General features: G+C 35.5%; 1 protein-coding gene across 2 annotated transcripts in view; it reads left to right on the top strand.

Annotated features, from left to right (window-relative positions):
• MCU (mitochondrial calcium uniporter) overlaps positions 1 to 27,309 on the top strand; it is a 195,715-nt gene that overhangs the window by 133,954 nt on the left and 34,452 nt on the right. For both annotated transcript variants that reach the window (XM_086382115.1, XM_086382113.1), the window contains exon 2: positions 13,071 to 13,140. In XM_086382115.1, coding sequence (XP_086238241.1) covers positions 13,071 to 13,140 — 70 coding nt within the window. The remainder of the gene's footprint in view (positions 1 to 13,070; positions 13,141 to 27,309) is intronic.

Raw genomic sequence — 27,309 nt, 5'->3', positions numbered from 1 at the left:
GTCTATTACCTGTGTTTTATTGGCATTTAAGAACAAAGGAAGCAGTGAGGGGAATTATTAATAGTAGCCACCCACTTCCCAAGTTATTCACCACTGTGCATCTTTCAGAAACCAAGTGTCAAAATGAAAAATAGAGATTGATTTTCAAACCTAAACAAAGTAATTGATGGACAAGACTCCTGTAGCATTAAAGTAAGCCAAATTTCTTAAGATAGTACATGCAGTTGAGTCATTTCCCCAAATACCTATTAGTATTTATTTTCCATATATTCGTAGAATTTTAGAGTTGAAAGAGCCCTGCAGTATATGTTGTATAACTCATTCATTTTACGGATAAGAAGAGCTAAAATTTAAGGTCATATACTAGAGATTAGAATCTGACTTTTCAAACTCTTAATATTCTTTCTTTTATGTCATGTTGCCTCCCTTGATGCTTATGCTGGGGTCTTGATAAATAAGAAAGGTAAAGTGTCCTAACCAATGTATCCCTTGAATCTCGTCTGAATGATTCCAGCAGTGCTTCTCTTGTCATGTTGTTATAATGCAAATTATGATGAGTAAGTCTGAGATGGGGCTTGAGAATGTACATTTCTAACATATTCCTCTGATGCTGATGCCACAGATTCATGAACTACATGTTGAGTAGCAGTTGTTTAGAACCAGCTCAGAAACCTCATAGCCCCTGGGCATCAGCGAAGTACAAAAAACTAAAAAATACTTCTGTTATATAAAGCATAAAGAATAATATAACTAACACCTTTTTCCTTATCATCAAGCTAAAATAAAATACTTACTAAAAAAAGTTCTTGTTTTCCTAACTTCTGTGCTACATTAGAGAAGGGAGTTTTATCCCAATACATTAATTTATAAATGCATCTACCTATTTCCCTAACATTGGTTTATACTGAGACTCTACAGACTTTAATGGTATTTTAGAAGGAAATATTAATTCAGGGGATGAGAAGAACCATAGCCAAATTGAACTGTGAATCAAAAAACACAACCAGTGAAGTTCTATTTTTACTCTCAATTCAAAGATCTTTTAAACCATCTATGTTTATTCATTTAACAAATACTTATTGAGAGTTCACACTCCCATGTAGTTTACATGCTGATTTCATTCCTTTATATCTAAGTCTGTATACTGCTTTGAATTATCTAAATGATTATCACGAGGTACAAATGCTAGATTTTATGGGACAGTGAGTTCTTTAAGGGTTTTGCATTTGGATTTTTTGTTGTTGTTTAAAAAATACTTAGTGGCCATCTCAATACAACATGGAATACATTTGTACTTATAGCAGCTAAAAATAAAATAGACATTTCATATATATGAAGAAACTGGCACTCTGAGTATCTCCCAAAATTCTTATAGAAATTATAATTCCTTATTACTTGGATTAGTTTAGCAGTAATATAACAAGGCAAAGTCATAAAAATGTTAAGGAAACTGAAATATAAGGAAGAAGACAACTCAATTAGATAAATATTTATTAAGCTTCTGCTTTCTCCTCATGTAGAGGGGTAGAGTACCAACATATAAAGAAAGGAAGGCAGTCTTCAGGGTGATCATTACTCTGAAAGGGAGGCAGGCAGCTAAACAGGTAATTAGAATACAATGTGACAAATGAAAACAGATATGGACAAAATCTAGGAGCAGTGCAGGAAAGTTGTAGAGGAAATAGAATTAGAGAATGTAATATATTTTTTAAATGATTAAAGAAACAATTCAGAATTTCTGTAAAAGAAAATGGATAGATAACATAGAATCCAGATGAAAGGTATAAAAGTGTTCACTATAAAATTCAACTTTGCTCTTTGAAAATTCATCATAAAATATTAGATAAAATAATAATTGTAAAAACAGTATGATATAGTGGAGCCACGGTTTTTACTTTTCTTATGAGTGTAGGTTCTTAATAAATAGAAGGAAAGGAACAAAATAGAAAAGAACTTCCCAGTTCTCTGTGGGGAAGGGAGATTGTCACTTAAGAAAAGCAGAAATGCCTTCATATCATTAACGTGTCCGTCTTGAGATCCAAGAGAGTAAAACTGCATCCATTAAGGAAAATGTAGCAACCATCAGGGTGTAAGCACATTCTGAGTGTAGGTGTAGAATTGCCTTCTATACTAGGGGTTTTGACTACACAGTGAAATTTTAGCAGATATTAGAGTTCTTAACCAGTATAAACTATAGGTTGTAATTTTGGGGTGATACCAAAATCTTAAATAGAAACATTGTTTATCAATTAATTCATACTAAATTAACTCAATAAGTAGTGATATACTAGAAATTCTGGTGATATTTTCAAGTTTAGAACCTAGATATGTATTTCAAAAGCTAACTTAATATAATGAGCGTTTTTTAATTGAATTTCTTTAAAACTTTTTTTTTTTTTTTTGCTTGTGCTGTGAGGCAGGTGGGATATTAGTTCCCCAACCAGGAATCAAACCCACAGCCCCTGCATTGGAAATGTGGAGTCTTAACCACTGGACCACCAGAGAAGACTGAGCATTTCTTGATACCATTAAAAAACGTGGTGTGTGTTAGTCACTCAGTCGTTTCCAACTCTTTGTGACCACATGGACTGTAGCCTGCCCAGCTCCTCTGTCCATGACAAGAATACTGGAGTGGGTTGATATTTGTATTTACTTGGATTTAAAAATGACCTTTATGTCAATTCATATTATGTTGAATGATATGATATACAAATAGTTATGTTTAAGGTTTGAATGCTCTGATTATTTTAGTCTATTGTTAGATCAGTAATGAAGATTTGGGACCAAGTGCCTTTATATACATGTATGCTATTATCTGGGCTTCCAAGGTGGCGTTAGTGTAAAGAACCCGCCTGCAGTGCAGGAGATGTAAGAGATACAGATTCGATCCCTGGGTCAGAAAGATCTCCTAGAGGAGGGCATGGCAACCCACTTCAATATTCTTGCCTGGAGACTCCCGTGGACTGAGGACCCCGGCAGGCTACAGTCCATAGGATCGCAAAGAGCTGGACACGACTGAGGCAACTTAGCACACATGCACACGTTATTCTTTAAGTGTATCTTTATATACATTTGATCCTCAAAGCACTATGAGCTGTTGAACAAGTATAGCTTTTTAAATACCTTATTGATAATTTGGAAGCTAGATTTGATTTCCTAATTAGAAAACTGATGTTAAAAGATACAATGAAAGCCTTTCATATTGCCTTGTTTTGTAGATGTGAAATTCTCTTGAAGGTCAAAGGTATATAAATTGAATCATGACTTTCAATATGAAGAACAATATATTGTAATGGGGAAATGTTGTCAACGTTATAATAAAATGTAGGAACCATTTAAAATACCATATTCAACGACAAATAATTTTCTAATATTAAACTGTATTATGTAATTTAGCTTACAGAATATAATTACCACTTTCACTTAAACTGTATCAGAAACTTTGCTTCCTTGGTGAGTTATTGAGAGAAGAATAAAATATGCCCTGTAACCCATTAAATGTTTTTAATAGTGCTTTCTGAAGAGGTTTTCTTTAAACCTTCAGATTTCTAGCTTTAACATCACAAGGTGTTATATTGTATGGATCTCTGTAAAAGGAAATGGCAACCCACTCCAGTACTGTTGCCTAGGAAATCCCATGGACAGAGGAGCCTGGTGGGCTACAGTCCGTGGGGTTACAGAAGAGTCAGAAATGACTTAGTGGTTGAACAACAACAATCTCTTTGTTTAGAGATAGTTGTGACTTTTGAAATGTGTTAAATTTATTAAATTCTTGTAAATAAGAGGCATTTAAAGAGATTGATTTGAGATTTTTTTTTGTGCAGGTGGCAGGGGGTTGAGGAGTTTCTTTTGGCCACACCACATGGCATGTTGAATCTTAGTTCCCAGACAAGGGATCGAACCCAGCCCCCCACACTAGAAGCACAGAATCTTAACTGTTGGGCCTCCAGGGAGGTCCCTGTTCAGAATTTATATTTCTGAATGTCTTAAAATTTTCGTAGAATGTTGGTCATTCAAAGATTGTCATAGTTTTACTTTTATTTATCCTTAAGTGAAATCAGCCTTGTGAAATAGTTTTGTTGTCATTGCTGTTTTTATTTAACAACTGGGGAAACTGCGACTTGGGCGTCAAATCAAGATTTCAGCTGGCCCCAACTCTTTTAACTGCAGCATTTCCTCCTATATCAGATCTTGAGGATTTGAAGTCTCATTTTACTATATATACTAAAATAGTGAGAAATTATTGGCGATGCAGTGCTTCAGCGGTTTTATTATATCAAGGATATGGATAAAAACTGATGCCAAAGTGTAGACACTGTTATAGGTGTGCCTTGCTTTGTTGTTGTTTAGTCCGAAGTCGTGTCTGACTTTTTGTGACCCCTGGACTATGGCCCACCAGGCTCCTCTGTCCATGGGATTTCCCAGGCAAGAATACTGGAGTGGGTTGCCATTTCCTTCTCCAAGGAATCCTCCCAACCCAGGGGTGTCTTGCTTTAGAACAACTAAAATACTTTTACACTGTTAATCCTAGTATACTTGTAGGCACTGGATTTTAGAGGTATGGAAAAGTTGTTGAAACCTGGGTACTCTGATCTTAAAGAAAAGAGACTTTATTTGACATATCTAAACTCATGATAATAGTGAGGCTATTTATAACTTGGTTTTAGCCATGGATAAGTATGTGTGTGTGTGTGTATATATATATATATATATATATATATATATATAGTTATTCCATCTTAAGCTTTTTGACATAACTAATATAGTATTTTTTTATATAGTTTGACACAGGTAACAAATATTTGCTTCCTAATGAAATTAGGTCCCAAGATTTTTATAAATAAAGGGAACTGGGTTAATATGGAAGTACCTTTTTCCTCTTTCTTTTTTCCTCTCTTTATTTCTTCTGTTTCCCAGCTTCTGCTTTAATGTCCAACTGACTGAATATTTATTGGTTATTGACAGGATATTTAGACTTGACAGTCTTCCTCAGTTGCTGGCAGGAATATGTTGCTAAGTTTGCTCTTCTGAACAATGAATGGTACATGTAGGAGAATCGCATAACTCGTGATAGAACTAAAGGATTTGAAAGTTAGTTTTGACATGAATTTAGTAATTTGCTCTAGGGTCATGGAATATATTTTTATCATTCTAAAATTTGATTTTTAAAATTATCTTAAGTCTTATGACTTGGGAAAATAAAGTTATAGTATTTTGTCGTCGGACTCTAACTTAATAATGCTAGCATTTTTCTTTTCCTGGGGTTAGGATTTAAGGGTGATGGTTATAATACCAGGGTAGATGTTACACCTTCCTTTAGTTTCACTAGAAGCCCCTGTTTTTCCTAAAGGTTCTCAAAATACTTATCAAAGGTACAGACTGTTTCATACCAAAGATGTAAACTTGTGTTTTCTTTTCAAGGGACCGTGTTGGCACCACATCACTGTGTTTATTTGGCATCGATTGCTTAGAGGTTTACTTTTTCTCTGATGATTCTGCTCATTCTGAATATTTACTTTCTTAACCTTAATCTTGTTCTCTGCCTATGAAATTTAAATATGTGAATAATGCATGCTATTTACCTGAGTGTTTTTCTTTTTTTAACTTTTTGACATATTTTTAAAACATTCAGCACGAATCAAATATTTATTAAACTCTTCCTATTTTCTTGTGATTTATTAAGAATATACAGTTTAAACAGCAACATATATTCAATCTAGGAGAGACATGAAATACAGTTTAGAATACCAATGCCTCTTTGGTCTTGAATCCTTTTATTTATTTATTTATTTTGTCTTTGTTTTGCTTTTGTTTGTTGTTATTGTTGCCATATTTCAAAGAAAAAAGGCAACAACAAAATCTGTTTTGTTCCCAGTGTCCTTATTAGACTATAGGCTATCAAAAGGTTTAAACAAAAAAAAGGGCCTATATGTGTGTGTGAACACTTAAAAAGTAATATTGTGTAATTGTCAGTGTCATTATAGAAGCGATTGGGAAGGACTTTGGGACAGTGAACTCTCTCAAAACAGTGCAGGTGGGCTTCTACAGCAAAGGTCAGCAAACATTTTCTTAAAGGGCCATATGATAAATATTTGGGGCTTTGTTGGCCATATGGTCTCTGTTGCAACTACCCAACTCTCCGGCAACTGCATAGCTACTCAGTTCTTCAGTCGTAGTGTCAAAGTGGGTGAATGAGCGCTAGATAGTAAATAATGAGTTTGGTTGTGTTCTAGTAAAACTTCATTTGCAAAAGCAGGTGGATAAACAGCCATGTTTTTATTTAGTTCTCTGCCTCACAAACACATCATTTATTATTGTTGATAATCTTTAAAACAGAGTACTTCCTGTTTTAAAATGGCCTAGAAGATGTATACTGAAATATTTTCAGGTAAAGCAGTATGATGTTTGGAATTTCCTTTAAGATACTCTGTTGAAAAAACTGGGTGGATGTAGATGAACCAGGTTTGACAAAATTTTGGTAAATACAGAAGCAGGTGATGGGTGAATGGAAGAAATTCACCATGCCATGTTTTCTACTTCTGTGTAAGTTTGAAAAAGTTCATATTAAAAAGTTACCACTTGAATAAATGATGGCCCAATAAAGGGCAGCATTTCTCCCTCACTTGGGGGAAGGAGAATAAGAAACAGAAATATAAGCTCCATCTTCAGTACAACCAGAGAGATCTCTGCAATCCCAAAGCACAGTATATGAAGAACGACTGCAGATCTGCTGCTGCTGCTGCTAAGTCACTTCAGTCGTGTCCAACTCTGTGCGACCCCATAGACAGCAGCCCACCAGGCTCCCCTGTCCCTGGGATTCTCCAGGCAAGAACACTGGAGTGGGTTGCCATTTCCTTCTCCAGTGCATGAAAGTGAAAAGGGAAAGTGAAGTCGCTCAGTTGTGTCCGACTCTTAGCGACCCCATGGACTGCAGCCCACCAGGCTCCTCTGTCTATGGGATTTTCCAGGCAAGAGTACTGGAGTGGGGTACCATTGCCTTCTCCAACTGCAGATCTAGTGAAGGTCAAATAAATGAGTGAGAAGACTTCGAGAGAGGATGCCTGTGGGATGGTTGCAGATCTCCAACAAAGCTGAAAGAGGATTCTTCAAAATAATGGCTGCCCTCAGACTTCTCCAAAGTAGCAGTGATCACTCACACTTTACCATGGAGTCCTCAAAGAAAGATGAATTTAGGAATCTTATGCCAGTCCAAATAATCATTCAGTATAAATGCAAAGACAAACATTTTTTAACAGGCCGCAAAGACAAACATTTTTTAACAGGCCAACATTTAGAGAGTTTAGCTCTCATGAGTCCTGCCTCTATAAGATGAAGTTCAGCCAACCAAGAAATGAAAGGAAAAATAACATTTAAAGTATTGGTAGTATACATAGAGTCCACTGATCTATAAAATTAAGACTAAAACAAATGTGAAGATTAGATTTTGCTGAGCAGAGTATGAATATTTAAAACTTTGCCAGTGTAGTAATGATATAACTAACAAAAGCTGGAAGGGTACAGGACAGAACTGATGTAAAGTAGTGAAACTCCAAGCTGTGAAAATATGTCATTTAAAATCAACAAATCCAAGATGAATTGAGAGAGTAAGATTGACATATATACACTAAGTGTGTAAAATAGGTAGCTGTTGGGAACCTGCTGTATAGCACAGGGAACTCAGCTTGGTACTTTGTGATGTCCTGGAGGTGTGAAATAGTGGGGTGGGAGGGAGGTTCAAGACAGAGGGGATGTATGTATACATATAGCTGATTCACTTCATTGTACAACAGAAACTAACACAACATCGTAAAGCAGTTACACTCCAATTAAAAAAAAATCAATTCAATAAAAGAAAAACGTGGAGTTGAGGGGAGTTATCTGGAGAAACAGTATTCTAAGTAGAGGAATAGCTATTACAAAGGTCCTAGAATAAATAGAGCTGGTACATACAACGTATAGCTCGTACAATAGTCATTCAGTATAAAGGCGAAGACAAACATTTTTTAACATGCCAACATTTAGGGAATTTAGCTCTCATGAGTCCTACCTTTATAAGATGAAGTTCAGCCAATCAAGAAATGAAAGGGAAAACCACAGTTAAAGTATTGGTAGTGTGCATAGAAAAGAGCCTAAGGGCTAAAGCAGAATGATTGAGAGGCAGAATGGTAGACAGTGAAGTCAGAAATAATGGTGGTGGTTTAGTCACTAATTTGGGTGCAGCTCTTGCAACACCCAAGACTGTAACCCACCAGGCTCCTCTGTCCATGAGATTTCCTAGGCAAGAATACTGGTGTAGGTTGCCATTTCCGTCTCCACGGGTCTTCCTGACCCAGAGATAGAATCCATGTCTCCTACATTGCAGGCAGTCTCCTGCTCTGCAGGTAGATTCTTTACCTCTGAGCCACCAGGGAAGCCCAGAGAGATAACAGAGTATTAGACAATATTGGGCCTTAAAGGTAGTTAAAAGAACTTAGATCTTACTCTAAAATAACTACTAATACAAAAAAACTTCCCATATTAATATTACTAATAGAAGTACACATGTAACTAAAACAAAGCAAACACAAATTGTTTAGTAAACTTTTTAAGAAGAAAGACCAACAATAAAGACAACAAACAAAAATTTTATGACATAAAGTTTGATGACTGAAAGATTAAATATATGTTATATTAATAAATATAAATAGGCTAAACTTCTCATTTAAAAAATCCCAGATTAGATCACAAAGAAAACTAGAGTCATTCCTAAAACAAAGAAACTCAGGAAAAATCTGAATGAAGAAAACCTTAAGATATTCTGAGAAAAACAGACTAAAATAGAAAGACAAGTTTCTTGAGTGAAAAGACTCAAAAATCAAAATAGATGTCAAAATCAAAAATAGATGTCAGTTTCCTTTTGTTAATCCATGGAGTTAATAAGATCTCAACTTCAAAACAAACAAACAAAAATCCCTAACATTTTATTGAGCGCTTACTCTATGCCAGGCTCTTTCTAAATGCTTTATGTGTATTTATCATTTTGTCTTCATGGCAACTTTATGTGGTAACTACTAGTATTACACTCTGTCCATTTTTCAGTGAAAACTGAGGCACAAAGAAGCTAATGAACTTGCAAAGGCTGCAGTTAGAGTACATTACAGACTCTTAACTCAGGGCTAATTATAAATTCTATGCTCTTAATCCCAATGCAGTGTTACTTTTGAAGCTGATTGGTGTCATGAGTGTGTGTGTGTCTTTGTGCATATGTGTGTAAATAAAAATACTGACTCTGAAGTAAATATGGAGATACAAATAAGCAAAAATAGCAAGGAAAATTCTTAAAGGAAAGTAATAAGGGAAAATACCCCACCCTGCTAGATGTAAAAATATAAAGGTAGAATGTTAAAACGGCAGCTCTCTCTGTAAAGAATCTGCCTGCAGCGCAGGAGACCTGCATTCTATTCCTGGGTCAGGCAGATCCCCTGGAGAAGGAAATGGCCACCCACTCCAGTATTCTCGCCTGGAAAATTGTATGGACAGATGAGCCTGTAGTCCATGGGGTTGCAGAAGTCGGGCATGACTTAATGACTAAATCGCCACTAGAGCATGAACATACAGATCATTGGACAGAAGAAGATCCAAATTGACGTAGGTATTTGGGGAATTATAAAGGTAGCATTTAAAATAAGAGGGAAAATGAATTATTAAATATAAGGGATAGCTATGTTATCATTAGAGGTAAGTTGGATTGCTACTTCTTAACTGACTAAAATTAATTCCTAATGAATCAAAGATTTAAACCTGAGAAGATAGAGGCCATGGAAGAATTTTATAATATTCTCAAAGTAGGGAAACCTGCTAGAGAAGGCAATGGCAACCCACTCCAGTACTCTTGCTGGAAAATCCCATGGACGGAGGGGCCTGGTGGGCTGCAGTCCATGGGGTCGCTAGGAATCGGGTCGGACACGACTGAGCAACTTCACTTTCACGCGTTGGAGGAGGAAATGGCAACCCACTCCAGCGTTCTTGCCTGGAGAATCCCAGGGACGGGGGAGCCTGGTGGGCTTCCGTCTATGGGGTCGCATAGAGTCAGACATGACTGAAGCGACTTAGCAGCAGCAGCAGCAGGGAAACCTGCTAAGATACATGACACAGGCCCCTTAAACCACACAGAAAAGATTGAAAAGTTTGACTCTTAAAACATGAAAATTGTGTTCTTACAAAAACACCATTAACAAAGTAAAAATAAAAACAAGGAAATTTTTATAACCAATTGGTAATTTTCTTAATATTTAAAGACTTTCTACAAAATAATATTCGAGACCAAGATTGAGATTCAAAAAATGGCAAAAGATGTAAATACTTTGTGCATAGGAAAACAAATACAACTAACTCTTAGATTAAAATATGTATAAATTATCACTCAATACAAAACAAATGTAAATTACAGTTGTGGTGAAATACTGTTCGCCTGCAATATTGGCAACATAACAAAGTTTAATAATAGCCCATTGTTTAGGAGGGCATAGAGACCACATACTCATTTAGAGAATTAGAGTATATTTGATAGGTATGTGAATTCATATAACCTCCATGAAAAACAATTTGGTAATAGCTTTCAAAAGTTGAAGAGCACATATCTTTAACCTAGCACTTTCTCTTGAAGTATTTTGTTGTTGGATATCTGTGCCCACATGTAAGGATATTCATTCAAGTATCATGCTCATGTTTAGTTGCTTCAGTTGTGTCTGACTCCATGGGATTCTCCAGGCAAGAATACTAGAGTGGGTTGCCATGCCTCCTCCAGGGGATCTTCCTGACCCAGGGATTGAACCCAGGTCTCCTGCATTGCAGTCAGGTTCTTTCCCATCTCAGTCATCAGGGAGAATCAAGTATCATGTGTCTATTGACAGACAACCTTTTATTATTACAATGTATTAAACAGACAAATGACTAATGAGACTGTAGCATGCTACCATTTGCATTTTTAAAAATCTCCACAAATGCTTAGACATATACCCACACACTTATATATATATATATAAATAATAGTGTCTGATAGACTATCTGGATTTAACCAGTTACCTCTGGAGAGGAGAACTGAGCAGCTGAGCCACAAGGATGGGAGGAAGACCAATTATTTGTGTAAAATAATTAATTTTTTTACTTATTTTTTTCTTCTTTTGAATTTTGTATCATAGACTTGCTTTTTCTGGTCTAACTAAATAAGATAACTTAAACATTTTAAATAAAAGCATCTTGTAAACGATAGCTAAACATCATAAGAATTGATACTTTCTAATTGGGGTGCTGGAGAAGACTCTTGAGTCCCTTGGACAGCAAGGAGATCAAATCTGTCACTCCTAAAGGAAATCAATCCTGAATATTTATTGGAAGGACTGATGCTGAAGCCAAAGCTCCAATACTTTGGCCCCCTGATGCAAAGAGCTGACTCATTGGAAAAGACCCTGATGCTAGGAAAAATTGAGGGCAGGAGGAGAGAAGAGCTGCAGCAGAAGATGAAATGGATCACCGACTCAATGGACATGAACTTGAGCAAACTCCAGGAGATAGTGAAGGACAGGGAAGCCTGATGTGCTGCAGTCCACAGGGTCGCAAAGAGTTTGATACAACTTAGATACTGCACAGCAACAAAGCATCCTAAAGTTAGAGTTGAGCCAGTTGAGACCTACAGAGGACGAGATCCAGGCCCTGTGTATTTTGTATAAAAGATGGTTAGCACTATTGAGGCCTGGGTTCTAATCTTGATTCTGATATGTGGCTCTTTGTAAGTCACTTTCCCTCTTTGAGTCTCAGTTTTCTCATTTGTAGAATGAGTTTGGACTCATCTTCTTTTTCAAAACATCTTTATGGAGCTAAGGATTCTGTGGTCCCCATTAAAAGTGTTGAAGCAAAGGATTAGGATTGTAGGATTTCCCAGCACACCTGTATTTAACCAGTGCCTTCTTGGATCTCTGACTAAAATTAAGTTTAACTAAATATTTTGAAACAAAAAAAATCTGAAAGTAGCAGTCTACACTAAAGTTGTTACGTATATTAACTTAAAGATTCTCGATGACGGCATCAAAACATGAATGTGTAATGAGCAGCTGTGAAGTCTCAAGTGATTTAAGTGGTTTTTTCATTTTTAGAAAACAGTCTTGCATTCTGCATGTTTTCTTAAGCTGGTAAGAAGTAGGAATTTATGATACTAACTTGAAAGATGTGTGTTATACATCATAGTCTTGTTAGGTATCCATTGGCTTAGAGTCCTAAATGACTTTTGTTTGGATTCTTAGAGTGGAATATAATATCTGGCTCTGAGGCTAATATGTTGGTTTTTAGTCCATTAAAGTATTCTTTTCTTCCTCCTTTAATACTTTTTGAAGCTAGGAAATTAAAAGGTACAAGGGAATAAATTAAGCATTTAGCAAGTCAGAAATGTATTCAGTAATCTTTCTGAAACTTAGTTTAATTGTGAGAGCCTGAATTCTGAACCTAAATCCACAATGACACTACTCTTTGAGGAAGTAGTAAGGGTGGGTATTAGTGTGAGTTCCTTCCAATATTCAGAAGATGGTAACAATTAAAGACTCCAGGAGTGAAGTTGCCTGACCAAATTAAAACGAAAAAAGGCGAATAAACAGAAAGACTAGATGTCTACCCAATAACAGTAGAGTAGTGATATAGCTATTTAATAACTGTCTTATACCTAGTAAAAGACATAAAGGAAATCCAGGTCTAAAAACTAGTAAGAGGAACAAGAAACAAAATTTTGTTTAGACTTGACAGTGCTTAAAACCAGTATTAGGTGTTTAAAAAACTAGATGAAAACAGTTTGTATGGGTGTGTGTGTGTGTGTAAATGTGTTTGTATGAAGTCTTGAAATAAACTAAAATGCATCACTAACACCTTAGGATGAAAAGAGTTTGAGAGACTTTTCCTTTATCTGGATTTTTAAACTTTTCCACTAAAGAATACATATTATATGAATGATTTAAAAGCTTTATTTATTTATTACACTCATACACATATGCATAAAACATTTGTTGTGTGCCCTGACGATGGATGTGTCTTTTTGTATTTTCTAGGTACACCAGAGGCTCTCTTCTTGGCCTAATTTGGGAGTTGTTTATTGCAGTACTGTTGTGCCCTCTGATGGTGAGTTATGGCAAACTGTTTTAATGTCCAGTGCTTTTTTTTTTTTTTTCCTTTCTCACTGTTTCCCATTCTCAGATTGACATACAAATTTATTTTTCTTAAAAAATAGGCCAGAATCAAAACAATTGGAGAGTTTCAATAAAGAGAGAATTTCTCCAGTATAAACATATTGTTCATAGTGATGAATCCTCTCAGCTTTTGCTGAAGCGTTTCACTTAGAAACTTCTTGTTTTTATAATATTCTCTAAAATTGTTAAATATTTGGTGTCAGTATCAATAATTATATATTCATTAAGTTATATATATTCAGTGATAACTAAGTCACATTCCAACAGGACTCTTGTACCAGTTTTATTATGATATTCAGTGGCGAATAATTTGAACTAGTGATTTTATATTGAAATTTTTATTATTAATTCTATCATGTAATACAGTTACTATTATCCAGTGTACCAATCTGTATGCGCTACATGCTGTGCTTAGTCGCTCAGTCATGTCCGACTCTTTGCAATCCCTGCACTGTAGCTCACCAGGCTCCTCTATCCGTGGAGATTCTCCAGGCAAGAGTACTGGGGTCAGTTTCCATGTCTTTCAATAATTTAACAATAGTAAAGTTGTACTGGTGTGTCTGGCTGAATGTTATCCCAGGACATAAATGCTAGTATGTTGACTCTATGTTGTATGAGGGGTTGAAGACAATATTTTTACAAAGGTAAAATGATACATACTTTTGAAAAAAAGAGTTGCTCCCCAAATTCCTACGAATACTATTGTCCTGCTTAAGAAAATCAACTTGTATTACTTACCAAGAAACAGAAGCAGAAAATTATTTGATTTAATGAAATTTGTTGTCCTTTCTACTCTCAATTTATGTACCTTTCTGGTTTAGTACTTCTAAATTAATCTTACTTTAGGCTGGTATAGTGTATAAGAAAACTCTGCTTAACGCACAGCTACTTCAGCAGAATTTAGCCACCAATAGTAAACATCTCTCCCATCATTCATTCTTCACTACTGTCACGGCTACTGGGTCATGTTCTATTAATATATCAAATGAGGGCTTGATCCTCTTTTTTTTTAAAAAAAGTGCAAAATCCAAAATACTACATTATATACCTGGTGGACTATAGTCCAGGGGGTCGCAAAGAGTCGGACAAGACTGAGCACACACACACAAACAATATTATATGTATATAGAAAATATATACTGCCTCTCAGTAATTGCCTATTAATTCTGTTGTTTGACAAAATGTTCTGGTTATGACTATGATAGCTGTTGTAAAATATAGAGTATCTTAAATGTTTAACCTCCCTAACAAAGCAATCTAAAAGGTTCTCAATTTTCCTGTGTCATAAATACTTTTGAGGATCTGGTAAAAGCTTTACATTCTCTCTCTAGAAGAAAATTTTACATACACATAGGCAATGTTACATATAATTTCTTAGTGATACAGGCTCTCTCAACCCAGCTCACGGAATCCCTGGTCTCATGAACCTCCACTCAAGAACTGCTTTGGCCACATTGTGCACATGTGTGCACGCACATCCCTCTACCCAGGCCCACGGTCCTTTTCATGAGAGGCAATATGCTTAGAGGTGGTGTTTAGCTTTGTAATCAAGATTTGCATCCCAATTTTCACTTTTAAGCCATGGTTTAATCTTAGACAAAGTAATTGCCTTCTTAAAACCTCCTGCCTCATTATTACATAGTAATAATTACTACCTCCAAGAGAAAAATGTACTTATCCAACAAAAACTCTTATTGTATAAAGAGTGGTGTGTGTGGTAGTGTTAAAAACCTTAATCAAAACAATGTGATTTAGGGCTTCTCATTTTAATTTTTCTATGCCCCAGATCCTCCTTTGTAAAATGACTATCTGAAAATTTTATGACTGTATGGTTTATAGCCTATTTAAAGGCTTTCGAAACTTTCAGGGGTTCCCCTTCATAGTAATGAAAATTAAGGATTAAGGATGAGAACAATTCTGCTATAGACAGGGTTGACTATATAATTTATCACCCAACCCAGAGCACTTTTTATAATACATTGAGGACAACCAGAGTTGTCCTGACGGTTTTAAATGCAGTAAGCCAGGACATGTCTTCACTGTAGGTAAGTTGAGTAAGAGCAAGAAGAAAGTCTCCCTAGCTGCCTTCATTTCTCTGTCCAGAAATAGGCTACTTAATTAGCCTTGTATTGAGAGCCGTGATAGGAAGAAATGTTATTTTGTAGTTAACAAAAAATATAAAATTTCCTTACAAAAATTGTTTGAGGACAATTAATTTTAGCAATAAACAGTTATAAAAATTCCTGTTTAATAATAAACAATCATCTGTTTAGCCCAGATATAGATAATATATATAAATTCTTAACCTAAGTAACTAGATATAGGCCCTAGTTTTTTTTCTTTGTTTTTTTGTCCCATTACTTTTTAAAAAGCTTTATTTATGTATATTTTATGTACCATAAAATTCACCTATCATCATGTAAGCATAATAACAATCCAGCTTTAGACTATTTCCTTACCCCTAAAAGTTCTGTTCCTGTTTTGCAACCAGTCCCTGCTCCTACCCTGAGCCTTAGGCAAACACTAATCTGCTTTCTCTCTCTGTAGTTAAACCTTTTTTTAAATGTCATATAAATGGACTCATTCAATATGTAGTCTTTTGCATCTAGCCTCTTTTACATATCCTAATGCTTTTGCGGTTTATCCATACTGTATCATGGTTTGAAGTTCTTTGTTTGTATTGCTGAGTAGAATTCTAATATATGGAAATAAACAAAATACACATTTTGTTTTTTCATTCACCACATGAAAAACATTTGGATTGTTTTCCATTTTGGACTATTAAGAGTAATACTGTTATCAACATTTGCTTATAAGTCTTTGTATGGATATATGTTTTTATATCTCTTGAGTAGATATTAGGAGTGGGATGTCTGGGTCATATGGTAAGTATATCCGTAATTTCTTTATTGAAGTATAGTTGATTTACACTGTTCCATGTGTACAGCAAAGTGATTCAGTTATACATACATATATATATTATTTTCAGAGTTTTCCTATTATATGTTATTATAGATATTGAATATAGTTCCCAGTGCTGTTCAGTATGTCCTTGGTTTTCTTATGTACTTTATATATGGTAGTTTGTATCTCTTAATTGCAAATTCCCAATTTATCCTTCCCCCTCTTTCCCCTTGGGTGCAAGTGTGTTTTCTATATCTGAGTTCATTTCTATTGTGTAAATAAGTTCATTTGCATTTTTTTAGACTCCACATATAAATAATATCATACAATATTTGTCTTTGTCTGACTTACTTCACTTAGTACAATAATCTCTAGATCCATCCATGTTACTACAAATGGCATTGTTTAAACTTTTTATGGCTGAGTAATACTCCATTATTTATGTATGTGTATATATAAATATACACCACATCTTCTTTATCCACTCATCTGTTGGTGAATATTTAGGTTGGTTCCACGTCTTGGCTATTGTGAACAGTGTTGCAGTGAACACTGGGGTGCATGTATCTTTTCAAATTAGAGTTTTCAGTTTTTCCATATATATGCTCAGTGGTAGGGTTGCTGGAACTTATGGAAACTCTATTTTACTTTTTTAAGGACCGCCTTAATGTTCTCCATAGCCGATGCGCCAGTTTACATTTGCACTAACAGTGTAGGAGGTTCTCTTTTCTCTATACCCACTCCAGCATTTATTATTTATAGATTTTTTGATGATGGCCATTCTCACCAGTGTGAGGTGGTACCTCGTTGTAGTTTTCATTTGCATTTCTCTAATAATTAGTGATGTTGAGCATCTTTACATGTGCTTCTTGGCCATCTGTATGTCTTCTTTGGAGAAATGCCTATTTAGGTCTTCTGCCCATTTTCTTTTTTATTGGGTTGGGGTTTTTTTGGTATTGAGGTATACAAGCTGTTTGCATATTATGGAAATTGAGCCCATTTTGGTCAATTTGTTTGCAGATATTTTCTCCCATTTTGTACATTGTCCTTTTTGTTTTGTTTATGATTTCCTTTGCTGTGCAAAATTTTAAGTTTAATTAGATCCCATTTGTTTATTTTTGTTTTTAGTACCCCAGGAGGTGGATACAAAAAAATATTGCTGTGATTTATGTCAAAGAGTGTTCTGCCTAAATTTTACTCTAGGAGTTTTATAGTATCTGATCTTTGGATATTTCATCCATTTTGAGTTTAATTTTGTATACTGAGTTAGAGAATGTTCTAATTTTACTCTCTTACATGTAGTTGCTCAGTTTTCCCAGCACCACTTATTGAAGAGACTGTCTTTTCTCCATCGTATTCTTGCCTCCTTTGTCGTAGATAAATTGACCGTAAGTGTGTGGGTTTATTTCTGTACCTGCTTTCCTGTTCCATTGATCTATATGTCTCTTTTTGTGCCAGTACATACTGTTTTGATGACTGTGACTTTGTAGTATAGTCTGAAGTCAGGGACCATGATTCTTCTAGCTCCATTCTTCTTTCTCAAGATTGTTTTTGGCTTTTCAGAGTCTTTTGTGTTTCCCTACAAATTAAAGACTTTTCTTCCAGTTCCGTGAAAAATGTCACTGGTGATTTGACAGGGATTGCATTGAATTTGTACATTGCCTTGAGTAATATGGTCAAACAATGTTGATTCTTCCAGTCTAAGAACACAGCTTATCAGTACAACTGCTTGTGTGGTCTTCAGTTTCTTTCATCATGTACTTAACTTTTTAAGAAACTGCAAAACTGTTTTCCAAAGTGGCTGTCCCACTTTGCATTCCTACCAGCGGTATTTAAGTTTTCCAGTCTCCCTATATCCTCCCCAACACTTGGTATAGTCACACTTTTTAAAAAAATTTATTTATTTTAATTGGAGGCTAATTACTTTACAATATTGTATTGGTTTTGCCATACATCAACATGAATCCACCACGGGTGTACACATCTTCCCCATCCTGAACCCCCCTCCCATCTCCCTCCCTGTACCATCCCTCTGGGTCATCCCAGTGCACCAGCCCCAAGCATCCTGTATCCTGCATCACACTTCTTGATAATAGACATTCTAGTGGATTTTTAGTATTATTTCATTGAGGTTTTAATTTGCATTTCACTGATGATCAAGATGTTGGGCATCTTTTAATGTACTCATTAACCATTCAAATATGTTCTTCATTGAAGTGCCAAACTTCTTGCCTGTTTAAAAAAATTGACTGTCTTAGTATCGATTTGTATGCATTCTTTGTATATTCCAGAAATTTTCATGTTACTTTTAAAATAATTTTGTGGGAAAGGGTGGATTTTTTAAAATCATATTTTATTGTTAATGGCTATTCATGTACAGTTGGAAGGAAATTCTGTATTTATTGTCATCATTTATATTGAGGGCATAAACATACCCCACCACTGTCTTTCCTTCTAGCTTTTAAAAACCTAACAACAAAAAGGAAACACAAGTAATAAAATCACAAAAAATGATAGAAACAGAAAACCTCAGTGTTTTAATGTGGGCATGTTTCTCACCAACCTAGATGTGAGGTTGGGAAAGCTGAAACACCTTATTTTGCCATTTTAAAAATACATCCTACAGTTTGAACTTTTTTTTGGTAAGTAGGAGTTTCAGTTTGAAGTACCAAAATATGGTTGAACTTGTTGCATCACAAAAGTCTTTTTGAAGACTTTTATAAAATTGACTTTCACATTGCTAAGAAAAACAACCATGTGAACTTGGAAAGATGTTTAAACTTTTTGTGCTGACAGTATTTAAACTGGGTTAAGTAAATTTATATCACAATTCAGATGATGTCATCCATTCTAGGATTGCTATCATTTATTTCAATATTTTGAGGTAAGTTTTGAGGAAATTGGAGACTATGCCATTTCCCTCCAGAATGTGACTTGGTTAAACTACTGATACTGTTTTAAGGAGTTACTTTCCAATTTTTGTCTATTAATATACATGTTGATACAAAGAAAAATCCCTTATATGTGATCTCTTATGGAAATTAGAAATGCAGTTAACGTTAATGGCTATCACCATCTTTGAAATAGTGTTAAATTTCTTTTCCAAAATAACTACCAGGATTTTTTTTTTTTTTCTAAGAAAGATCTTTGTACTCTGTGAACAGATGGCACATCTTCCAAACTTAGCAACATGTATGCTTTTATGACCTCAGAGAAGAAAGGAGCTCTATCCATTGCAATAATGCATTTGTTTTTTCATTGGCATTGAAGACTTCCACCATCCCTAAAAGAGGCCTTGCCTGTTACCACAGAAGTAGTTAGTATTATGAGAACAATAATTTGTGAGAAAAAGAATAAAAATGTAAATTCTCCTTTGCTAGATTAAACTTTGGATAGGAGTTTTGCTTTTTAAGAGAAGAGAAAGTTTATTACAAGGGAGTGTTTTTAGTTATGTCTTGATTAACTTGGGGGGTATTTGGGCCTTTATGAATGAGCATAATCTTCCAGTTCAAGACCTTACAGTCATTATTTTGGACTTGGTAGAAAACTCATGAACCCTTTTAACCAAGCTGTAGCTCTGAACTAGAAGGAAGTAGACAACCTGGTGAATTTTTCAGCTGCTGGAGAAAGTTTCTCTCTAGGCTAGTCATGAATGGAAAGGTTTGTCAGTTTCTCTGTAAAAATTAGAAAAAACTTAGAGCTCTTGAAGATTACTTCCACTCAGAAACTTTAAAATTGGAACTTGGATTTCCAGTCATTTCATTATTGATACTGCATCAAAACAGAAAGTGATATAAATTCAATTCTAAGAGTCTTTGAAGAAACCTTAGGTTCCTTACACATGCTTAGCCAAGCATCATCTGGCGAAGTGAACTATGAGAGCTGTGCTACCACATACCTTTCCCAGAGTCTCTGAGTTTTTATAGCTTCTTTTCATCAAAACAGAAAGGCACAACCTTTTTAGATATCAAAGGTAATATTCAAGTTAGCATGTTCCAAAACCAAGCCATTATGTGACTTTCTATTCAAGCCAAACAATACCAGTCTTATAATTGAAATGTCCTTTTATATAGAATTAAAGTTTATTTTCTGTTTTAATTTGTAAGTTTTAATTTCTTTAAAAAAACAGAATGACTGTTATTTGTTTAAAATGAGGAAAAATGCTTCAATTTTTGTTAACATTTATTTTAAAAATATGGCAGTGTACTAGTCTGCTCACTAGTAGTCTCCCATAACAAAATACTGTAGACTGAGTAATTTAAACAACAAAAATTTATTTTCTCACAGTTTTGGAGGCTAGCAGGGTGTCAGCGTGGTTAAGATCTGATCAGAACTCTGTTCCTAGCTGGCACCTTCTCACTGTGTTTCCACCTACTGACGGTGTGGGGGAAGCTCTTACTCTTCATATATAGCTGTTGTGCTATCAGATTAGCACAACAGATTATCAGATTACTTTTATCTTTTCCTTTAACCTTAATTACCTCTGAGTGACCCTATCTCCAGATAGGCACATGGGGAATTAGAGTTTCAAAAGTACAAATTTTGGGAGATCACAATTCAGTCCATAACAGTTAATATGAAGGAAATAATTTTTCAATGCAACAAATGTATCTAAAATTTTTATGTATGAATTGTTTGAATTTTTTCAGGAAATAGGTCTAAGGGGGGAATGAATCCATACCTTCTTCAGGTTATCAAGGAGGTCTGTTATCCAGAAATACCTAGGAACAGGAATTGGTTTATATAATTTATGCTCTTTTTCTCCTTGTTGCCCTCGGTGGAACAAGTGATTTTTGTTCTCTTGGGGGTTAAAGCCTTGACTGGAAATTTTCTCATGGAAATTTGTATGACTTCAGTTTTTTAAGACTGTAGATTTTAGAAAAAGCAAGTCAAACTACCAAGGAAAGCATTTTTCTATATCCTCATTGAATCTTCTCAGCCTCCTTGTGAGTTATTAGAATCTCTGTATTAAAGGTGAATGAGGTAAGGGTATATTCAGTAATGTGCCCATACATTCAAGGTGTCTCCAGTGGTAGAATTTGAGATTTTCAGGAATTGTTTTCAAGTCTGAGATTCCAACATCTATCATTCTTCTACTGCACTTTACTCTCTGTACTTTAGGATTGTATTCCACTTTACACCGTCCAGAAATTAAAGTGGGCCAAAAGTCAAGGATTAATGAAGTTACTTTCAAAGCAGCATCATGAAAAGAATTATTCTTAAAAAAGAAAAAAATGTTAGGGCACTACATTAAGACAGGATTTTATTTTTACAAAACAATATAAAATATTTAATTCTCAGAATGAATAGATGAAGGATGTGGATGACCTTTTATTTAGCTCAAATGCTTTTAACATCTATGAGAGTTTAATTATCTTCATAAACAGATTTTAAAAGAACCAGATTCAACAAAAGTTATATAGGTTCTACTATTTGTAGACAAAAAAAGATGCACAACTTGAGAGTTGCAAATTAAGTTTTATTTGAGTCAAAATGATATCATATAAGAAACGAATCGCCAGTCCAGGTTTGATGCAGGATACAGGATGCTTGGGGCTGGTGTACTGGGATGACCCAGAGGGATGGTATGGGGAGGGAGGTGGATTCATGTTGATATATGGCAAAACCAATACAATATTGTAAAGTAATTAGCCTCTAATTAAAATAAATAAATTTAAATTAAAAAAAATAAATATTAAAAAAAAAGATTCTACTAGTCACAAGGAGCAGATATCGTCCTTTAATGATTTAGTGCTTTTCTAGATATGAAGAGATGTGTGGATTGGAATGATGAAATCAGTTCCTGAAAATATCTATCTAAAGCCCTGTTCCACCAGATTCTCTGGCGCAGAGAGCCTCACTCCACCCTGAACTCCCTCAGCGAGTGTTGAAGGTCAACAGCTGCAGCCTCATAGGCTTCAAACTCAGCAGAGACTGGTGGCAAAAGCCCTTGTTGTTGTTCGTCACTATTGATGCTCTTTGTTGTCGTTGTTATTGTTCTTCAGTCATTGCTAAGTCATGTCTGACTCTTTTGCAGCCCCATGGACTGCAGCATTCCAGGCCTCTTGGCAAGTGCCAATTTGTAATTGACATATTTAACATAAGACCAATTATGTGTGTCAGGTGCTCAGCCATGTCTGACTCTGTGACCCCACGGACTGTAGCCCATCAAGCTTCTCTCTCCATGGGGTTTTCCAGGCAAGAATACTAGAGAGGGTTGCCATTTCCTTCTCCAGGGGATTTTCCTGATCCAGGGTTCAAATCTGGGTCTCCAACATTGCAGGCAGATTCTTTACCTTCTGAGCCACCAGAGAAGCCCAAAACCAATAATACCATATATTTCAAAAAAGGTTTATAATTCTGTTTTCACAAATTTTATCACTTAAGCCTTGTACTAACTTCACATAACTGATTTTTACATAGTTCTACAGAGAGAGGTTCAGTTGTACAAACACTAATTCACCTTAGGTTCACAGTGAAATATATAGTTGATTTCACTAAGTTAATTTATATTGCCACTTGGAAGGACCCAACAGCTGGATTTATCAAACTACTAAATTTATGATTCTAGACTTCCCAGGTGTTCCAGTGGTTGAGAGTCCACCTGCCAGTGCAGGGGACACAGCTTTGATCTCTGGTCTGGGAAGACTCCACATGCCACGGGGCAACTAAACCCCTGTGCTGCAACCCCTGTGCTGCCAGCTCTCTAGAACCCAGGAAGCACAACTTCTGAAGCCCTCAGACTCTAGAGCCTGTGCCCCACAGCAAGAGAAGCCACCACAATGAGAAGTAGCCCTCACTGGACACAACTAGAGAAAACCTGAGTACAGCACAGCCAAAAACAAATAACTTTTTAAAAAGAACTAATAAATGAATTCAGTAAAGTTTCAGGGTATTAAATTAATATCTAGAAATTCCTTAGCAGCTTAATGGTCAGGACCCTGCACTTCCACTGCAGTGGGGGTAGGGGTGGGTTTGATCCCTGGTGGGGAACTAAGATTCCAAGAGTCACATAGTGCAGCCAAAAAAAAAAAAAAAGCAAACACTATTGTGTTTCTATAAACTAACAATGAACTATCAAGAAGAGAAATTAAGAAAATAATCTCATGTATAATTGCATCAAAAATAATAAAGTACCTAAAAATAAATCTAACCAAGGAGGTAAATACTTAGAAAACTATAAGACTTTGATAAATTCAAGATGACATGAACAAATGGAAAGATATACCATGCTCATGGATTGGAAGAATTAATCTTGTTAAAATGATCATACTCCCCAAGGTAATCTACAAATTCAGTGCAATCCCTATCAAAATACCAGTGGCATTTTTTTTTTTTTTAACAGAACTAGAACAAGTAATTCTAAACTTCATATGGACACATAAAAGACCCCAAATAACCAAAAGAAAACATTGGCAGTACACTTTTGACATAGGTCTTACCAATATTTTTTGGATACATATCCTCAGAGAAGGTAAACAAAAGCAAAATAAACAGTGGGACCACTTCAAACTAAAAAGCTTTTGCACAACAAAGGCAACTATCAACCAAATGAAAAGGCACCCTATTGAGTAGGAGAAGATATTTGCAGATGATTTATCTGATAAGAGGTTAATATCCAAATTATATGAAGAACTCATACGACTCAACATCAAAGAAACAAACAACCTGGTTAAAAATTGGGCAAAAGACCTAAATAGATGTTTCCCCAAAGAAGACATAGATAGCCAATGGACATATGAAAAGATGCTCAGTATCATTGATCATCAGGAAAATGCAAATCACACTACAAGGAGATATCACTTATACCTGTCAGAATGGCTGTTACCGAAAAGGAAATAACAGTGTTGCAGAGAATGTGAAGAAAAGGTGGGAATGTAAATTGGCATAGCAACTATGGAAACCAGTATGGAGGTTCCTCAAAAAAATTAAAAATAGAACTACTATAATATGATTAAGCAATCCTACTTCCAGAAATTTTTTTTGAAGAAAATAAAAACACTAATTTGAGAAGATATATGCACCCTTATGTTAACTGTAGCATTATTTACAATAACCAAGATACCAGAGTAACCTACATGTCCACAGATAGATGAAAGGATAAAGAAGTGGAATATATGTACAATAGCATATTCCATAAAAAAGAATGACATCTTGCCATTTGGGACAACATGGATGGACCTTAGGAATATCATCTAACCTTGTTGCACTTTATTGTTCTTAGCTATAGAAGAAGGGCAGGCTTTCCACCTAGCTCAGTGGTGAATCTGCCTGCCAATGCAGGAGACACAGGTTTGATCCCTGGTCAGGAAGATCCCCTGGTGAAGGAAATGGCACCATTTTCCATGGTAAAGGAAATGGGGTTGCAAAAAAGTAGGACACGACTTCATGACTAAGCAACAGCAGCATAGAAGAACGGCCCTTATTGTCTGTATGATTTCTTTTAACCCTTCCAACACTAAAATTATATTATTGTATTTCATATTCTTGATGCAGAATAGTAGAGAAAAAGAGAAAGAAAAGAAACAGATGATAGCAAAGTCATAAGCCACTGGAATCATCTATCATATAAAGTTCAGTTCTAAGTATCTCTGCAGAGAACACCCTAAATGTGCTTCCTTATTATACCTTTTCCTTTTTCATAATAAATCTTTAAGAGGTATACAGTTTTATTGAAACCAAGCAAGACCCTGTGGGTCTCCTGTGTACAAATCCTTTCTGGGTCCCCATTTCTTGTTTATAGAAAATAGGCTTCATTCAGCCTTCTAGGTTCCAAAGGGCTGATTCAAACAATTGCTAATCAGGGAGCAGAGGGAATGCAGAAACAAGGGAGGAGCAATCAAGAAACAATAGGGCAGCCTTGGGGCAGTATATACATATAATATGAATTAAATGTATATCCATATAATATTTTTGAGCTCTTCTGCAGGAACTGAAGCCCTCACCCAGGTGAAAGATGGTAACTTCAGACTGAGGACATGATTCCTGGGGCACCCAGTTACCTCACCATCAACCAATCAAAAGAAAGTCACAAACCCTGCAGCCCTCACCCCGAACTTTGCCTATAAAAACTTCTCCCCCAGATTCCTTAAAAAACTAGGAACAAAACCACCATATGACCCAGTAATCCCACTCCTAGGCATATACCCTGAGTAAGTCAAAATTGAAGACACATGTACCCCAGTGTTCATTGTAGCACTATTTATAATAGCTACAACCTGGAAGCAACCTAGCTGTCCATTGACAGATGAATGGATAAAGAAGTTGTGGTACATATACACAATGGAATATTACTCAGCCATAAAAAGGAATGCATTTGAGTCAGTTCTGGTGAGGTGGATGAACCTAGAGCCTATTATACAGAGTAAAGCTAAGTCAGAAAGAGAAAGATATACTAACGCATATATATGGAATCTAGAAAGATGGTACCAAAGAATTTAATTGCAGGGCAGCAGTAGAGAAACAAGCATAGAGAACAGATTTAAGGACATGGGGGGAGGGGAGGAGAGGGTGAGATGTATGGAGAGAGTAACATGGAAACTTACATTACCATATGTAAAATAGAGAGCCAGTGAGAATTTGCTGTATGTCTCAGGGAACTCACACAGGGGCTCTGTATCAACCTAGAGGGGTGGGATGGGAGGGAGATGGGAGGGAGGTTCAAGAGGGAGGGGACATATATATACCTATGGCTGATTCATATTGAGGTTTGACAGAAAACAACAAAATTCTGTAAAGCAATTATCCTTCAATTAAAAATAAATTAATAGTATTTTAAAAAAAAAAACAAACAAAAAACTTCTCCCCCTAAACTGTTGGGGAGTTTGGGGTTTTTGAGCCACCCATTTTCCTTGATTGGCCCTGCAATAAACCTTTCTCTGTATCAGACTTTGACATTTCAGTTTGTTTGACCTCTCTGTCCATCAGGCACACAAACTTGTGTTCAGTCACAGTGTTCATAAAATTATATATTTTAGAGGAGATTTTGATAATTATTTTTAACACCGATTAATTTTCCTCCTATGAATTTTAACAATTGGTTAAATAACAAGCATTTTTACTATAGGACTTTTTCTATAATTCTCCCAAGCATTTTTTAAAAATTTATTTAATATATTACTTCTTTACCCCGATGTCTGTTGTCCTTGCAGTTCTCTTTTTACTCTGGAAAATTCCTTGCCTTTTAATTTTTATTCCTACTTCAGTTGTCATATTCTGTCTCTCAGTATTTATATTGGATGCCCCATAACTTCTAGGTTTCTTTGAAGTACACTGCTCCAGAACATACTTTAGATTATTTCTTATTTATTGAAATGGAAATCAGAGCAAAAGATTTTTTTTTAACCAACCAAAAAGCTACTTGATGCAATTTGCATTTGAAAAGAATATTTGACTCTAGAGAATAGTAGCTGACAGCTGTCATTAGCTTGTAAACTCCCATTGTGACTTCACTACAACCTACAGCCATTTTGTATATTATTAAACTTGAGGAACTTTGGTAATTGTTATTCTTTGGTTGCAAAACAAGAAATCTAGTATTTGCATTACAATTGAGTGTGTGGGAAAGAATGAGACCTGGGGATTTATTTCGAAAGCCGTATTATATTAAAGATTTGTTAGTTCTGAAATGTGCTATCTTTGCCAAGTTTTTCAAAGCTTTCATATTTAACTCCTTTTAACAATTTCATAATCTTAAAAAAGTTAAACTGAGTGATAAAAACCTTAATTTTGCCTGTTTACTTTGTCTCAGTTATTTTGAAACAGTAATCCCTAAGCACTTACCCGTGAAACTGATATATTAGTGAAATCGCCCATAGTTTATGTGTTTAATATTCACAGATTCTTATCTTTTATTTTAATTCAACTCTGACTACTTCTTGAAATCTGTGGTTGAATATTTTCACATGTAGAAAGAAGACTGGATGGTGGTGAGGGTGAACACCAGGTAGACAAGTTAGTCACCTAATTTTATGAACCCCATCATCATTACTGCTTATAGAACAAATATGGATATTTATGTTACTGTTGCAGGAAGGGGGACCCCTTCCAGGGCCCGAAACTGGGCTCTTGTCCAACACTCGGAAATGAATTGTCCGAGGAGACACATGTGCTGACAAAGCAAGAGATTTTATTGGGAAGGGGCACCCGGAGGAGAGCAGTAGGGTAAGGGAACCCAGGAGAACTGCTCTGTCACATG

Source organism: Bos grunniens, chromosome 28 (assembly GCF_055505025.1).
Source record: "Bos grunniens cultivar Pamir isolate PY7600 chromosome 28, Bosgru_T2T1.0, whole genome shotgun sequence".
Classification (NCBI taxonomy): domain Eukaryota; kingdom Metazoa; phylum Chordata; class Mammalia; order Artiodactyla; family Bovidae; genus Bos; species Bos grunniens.
This window is presented reverse-complemented; position numbering and strand designations above follow the sequence as displayed.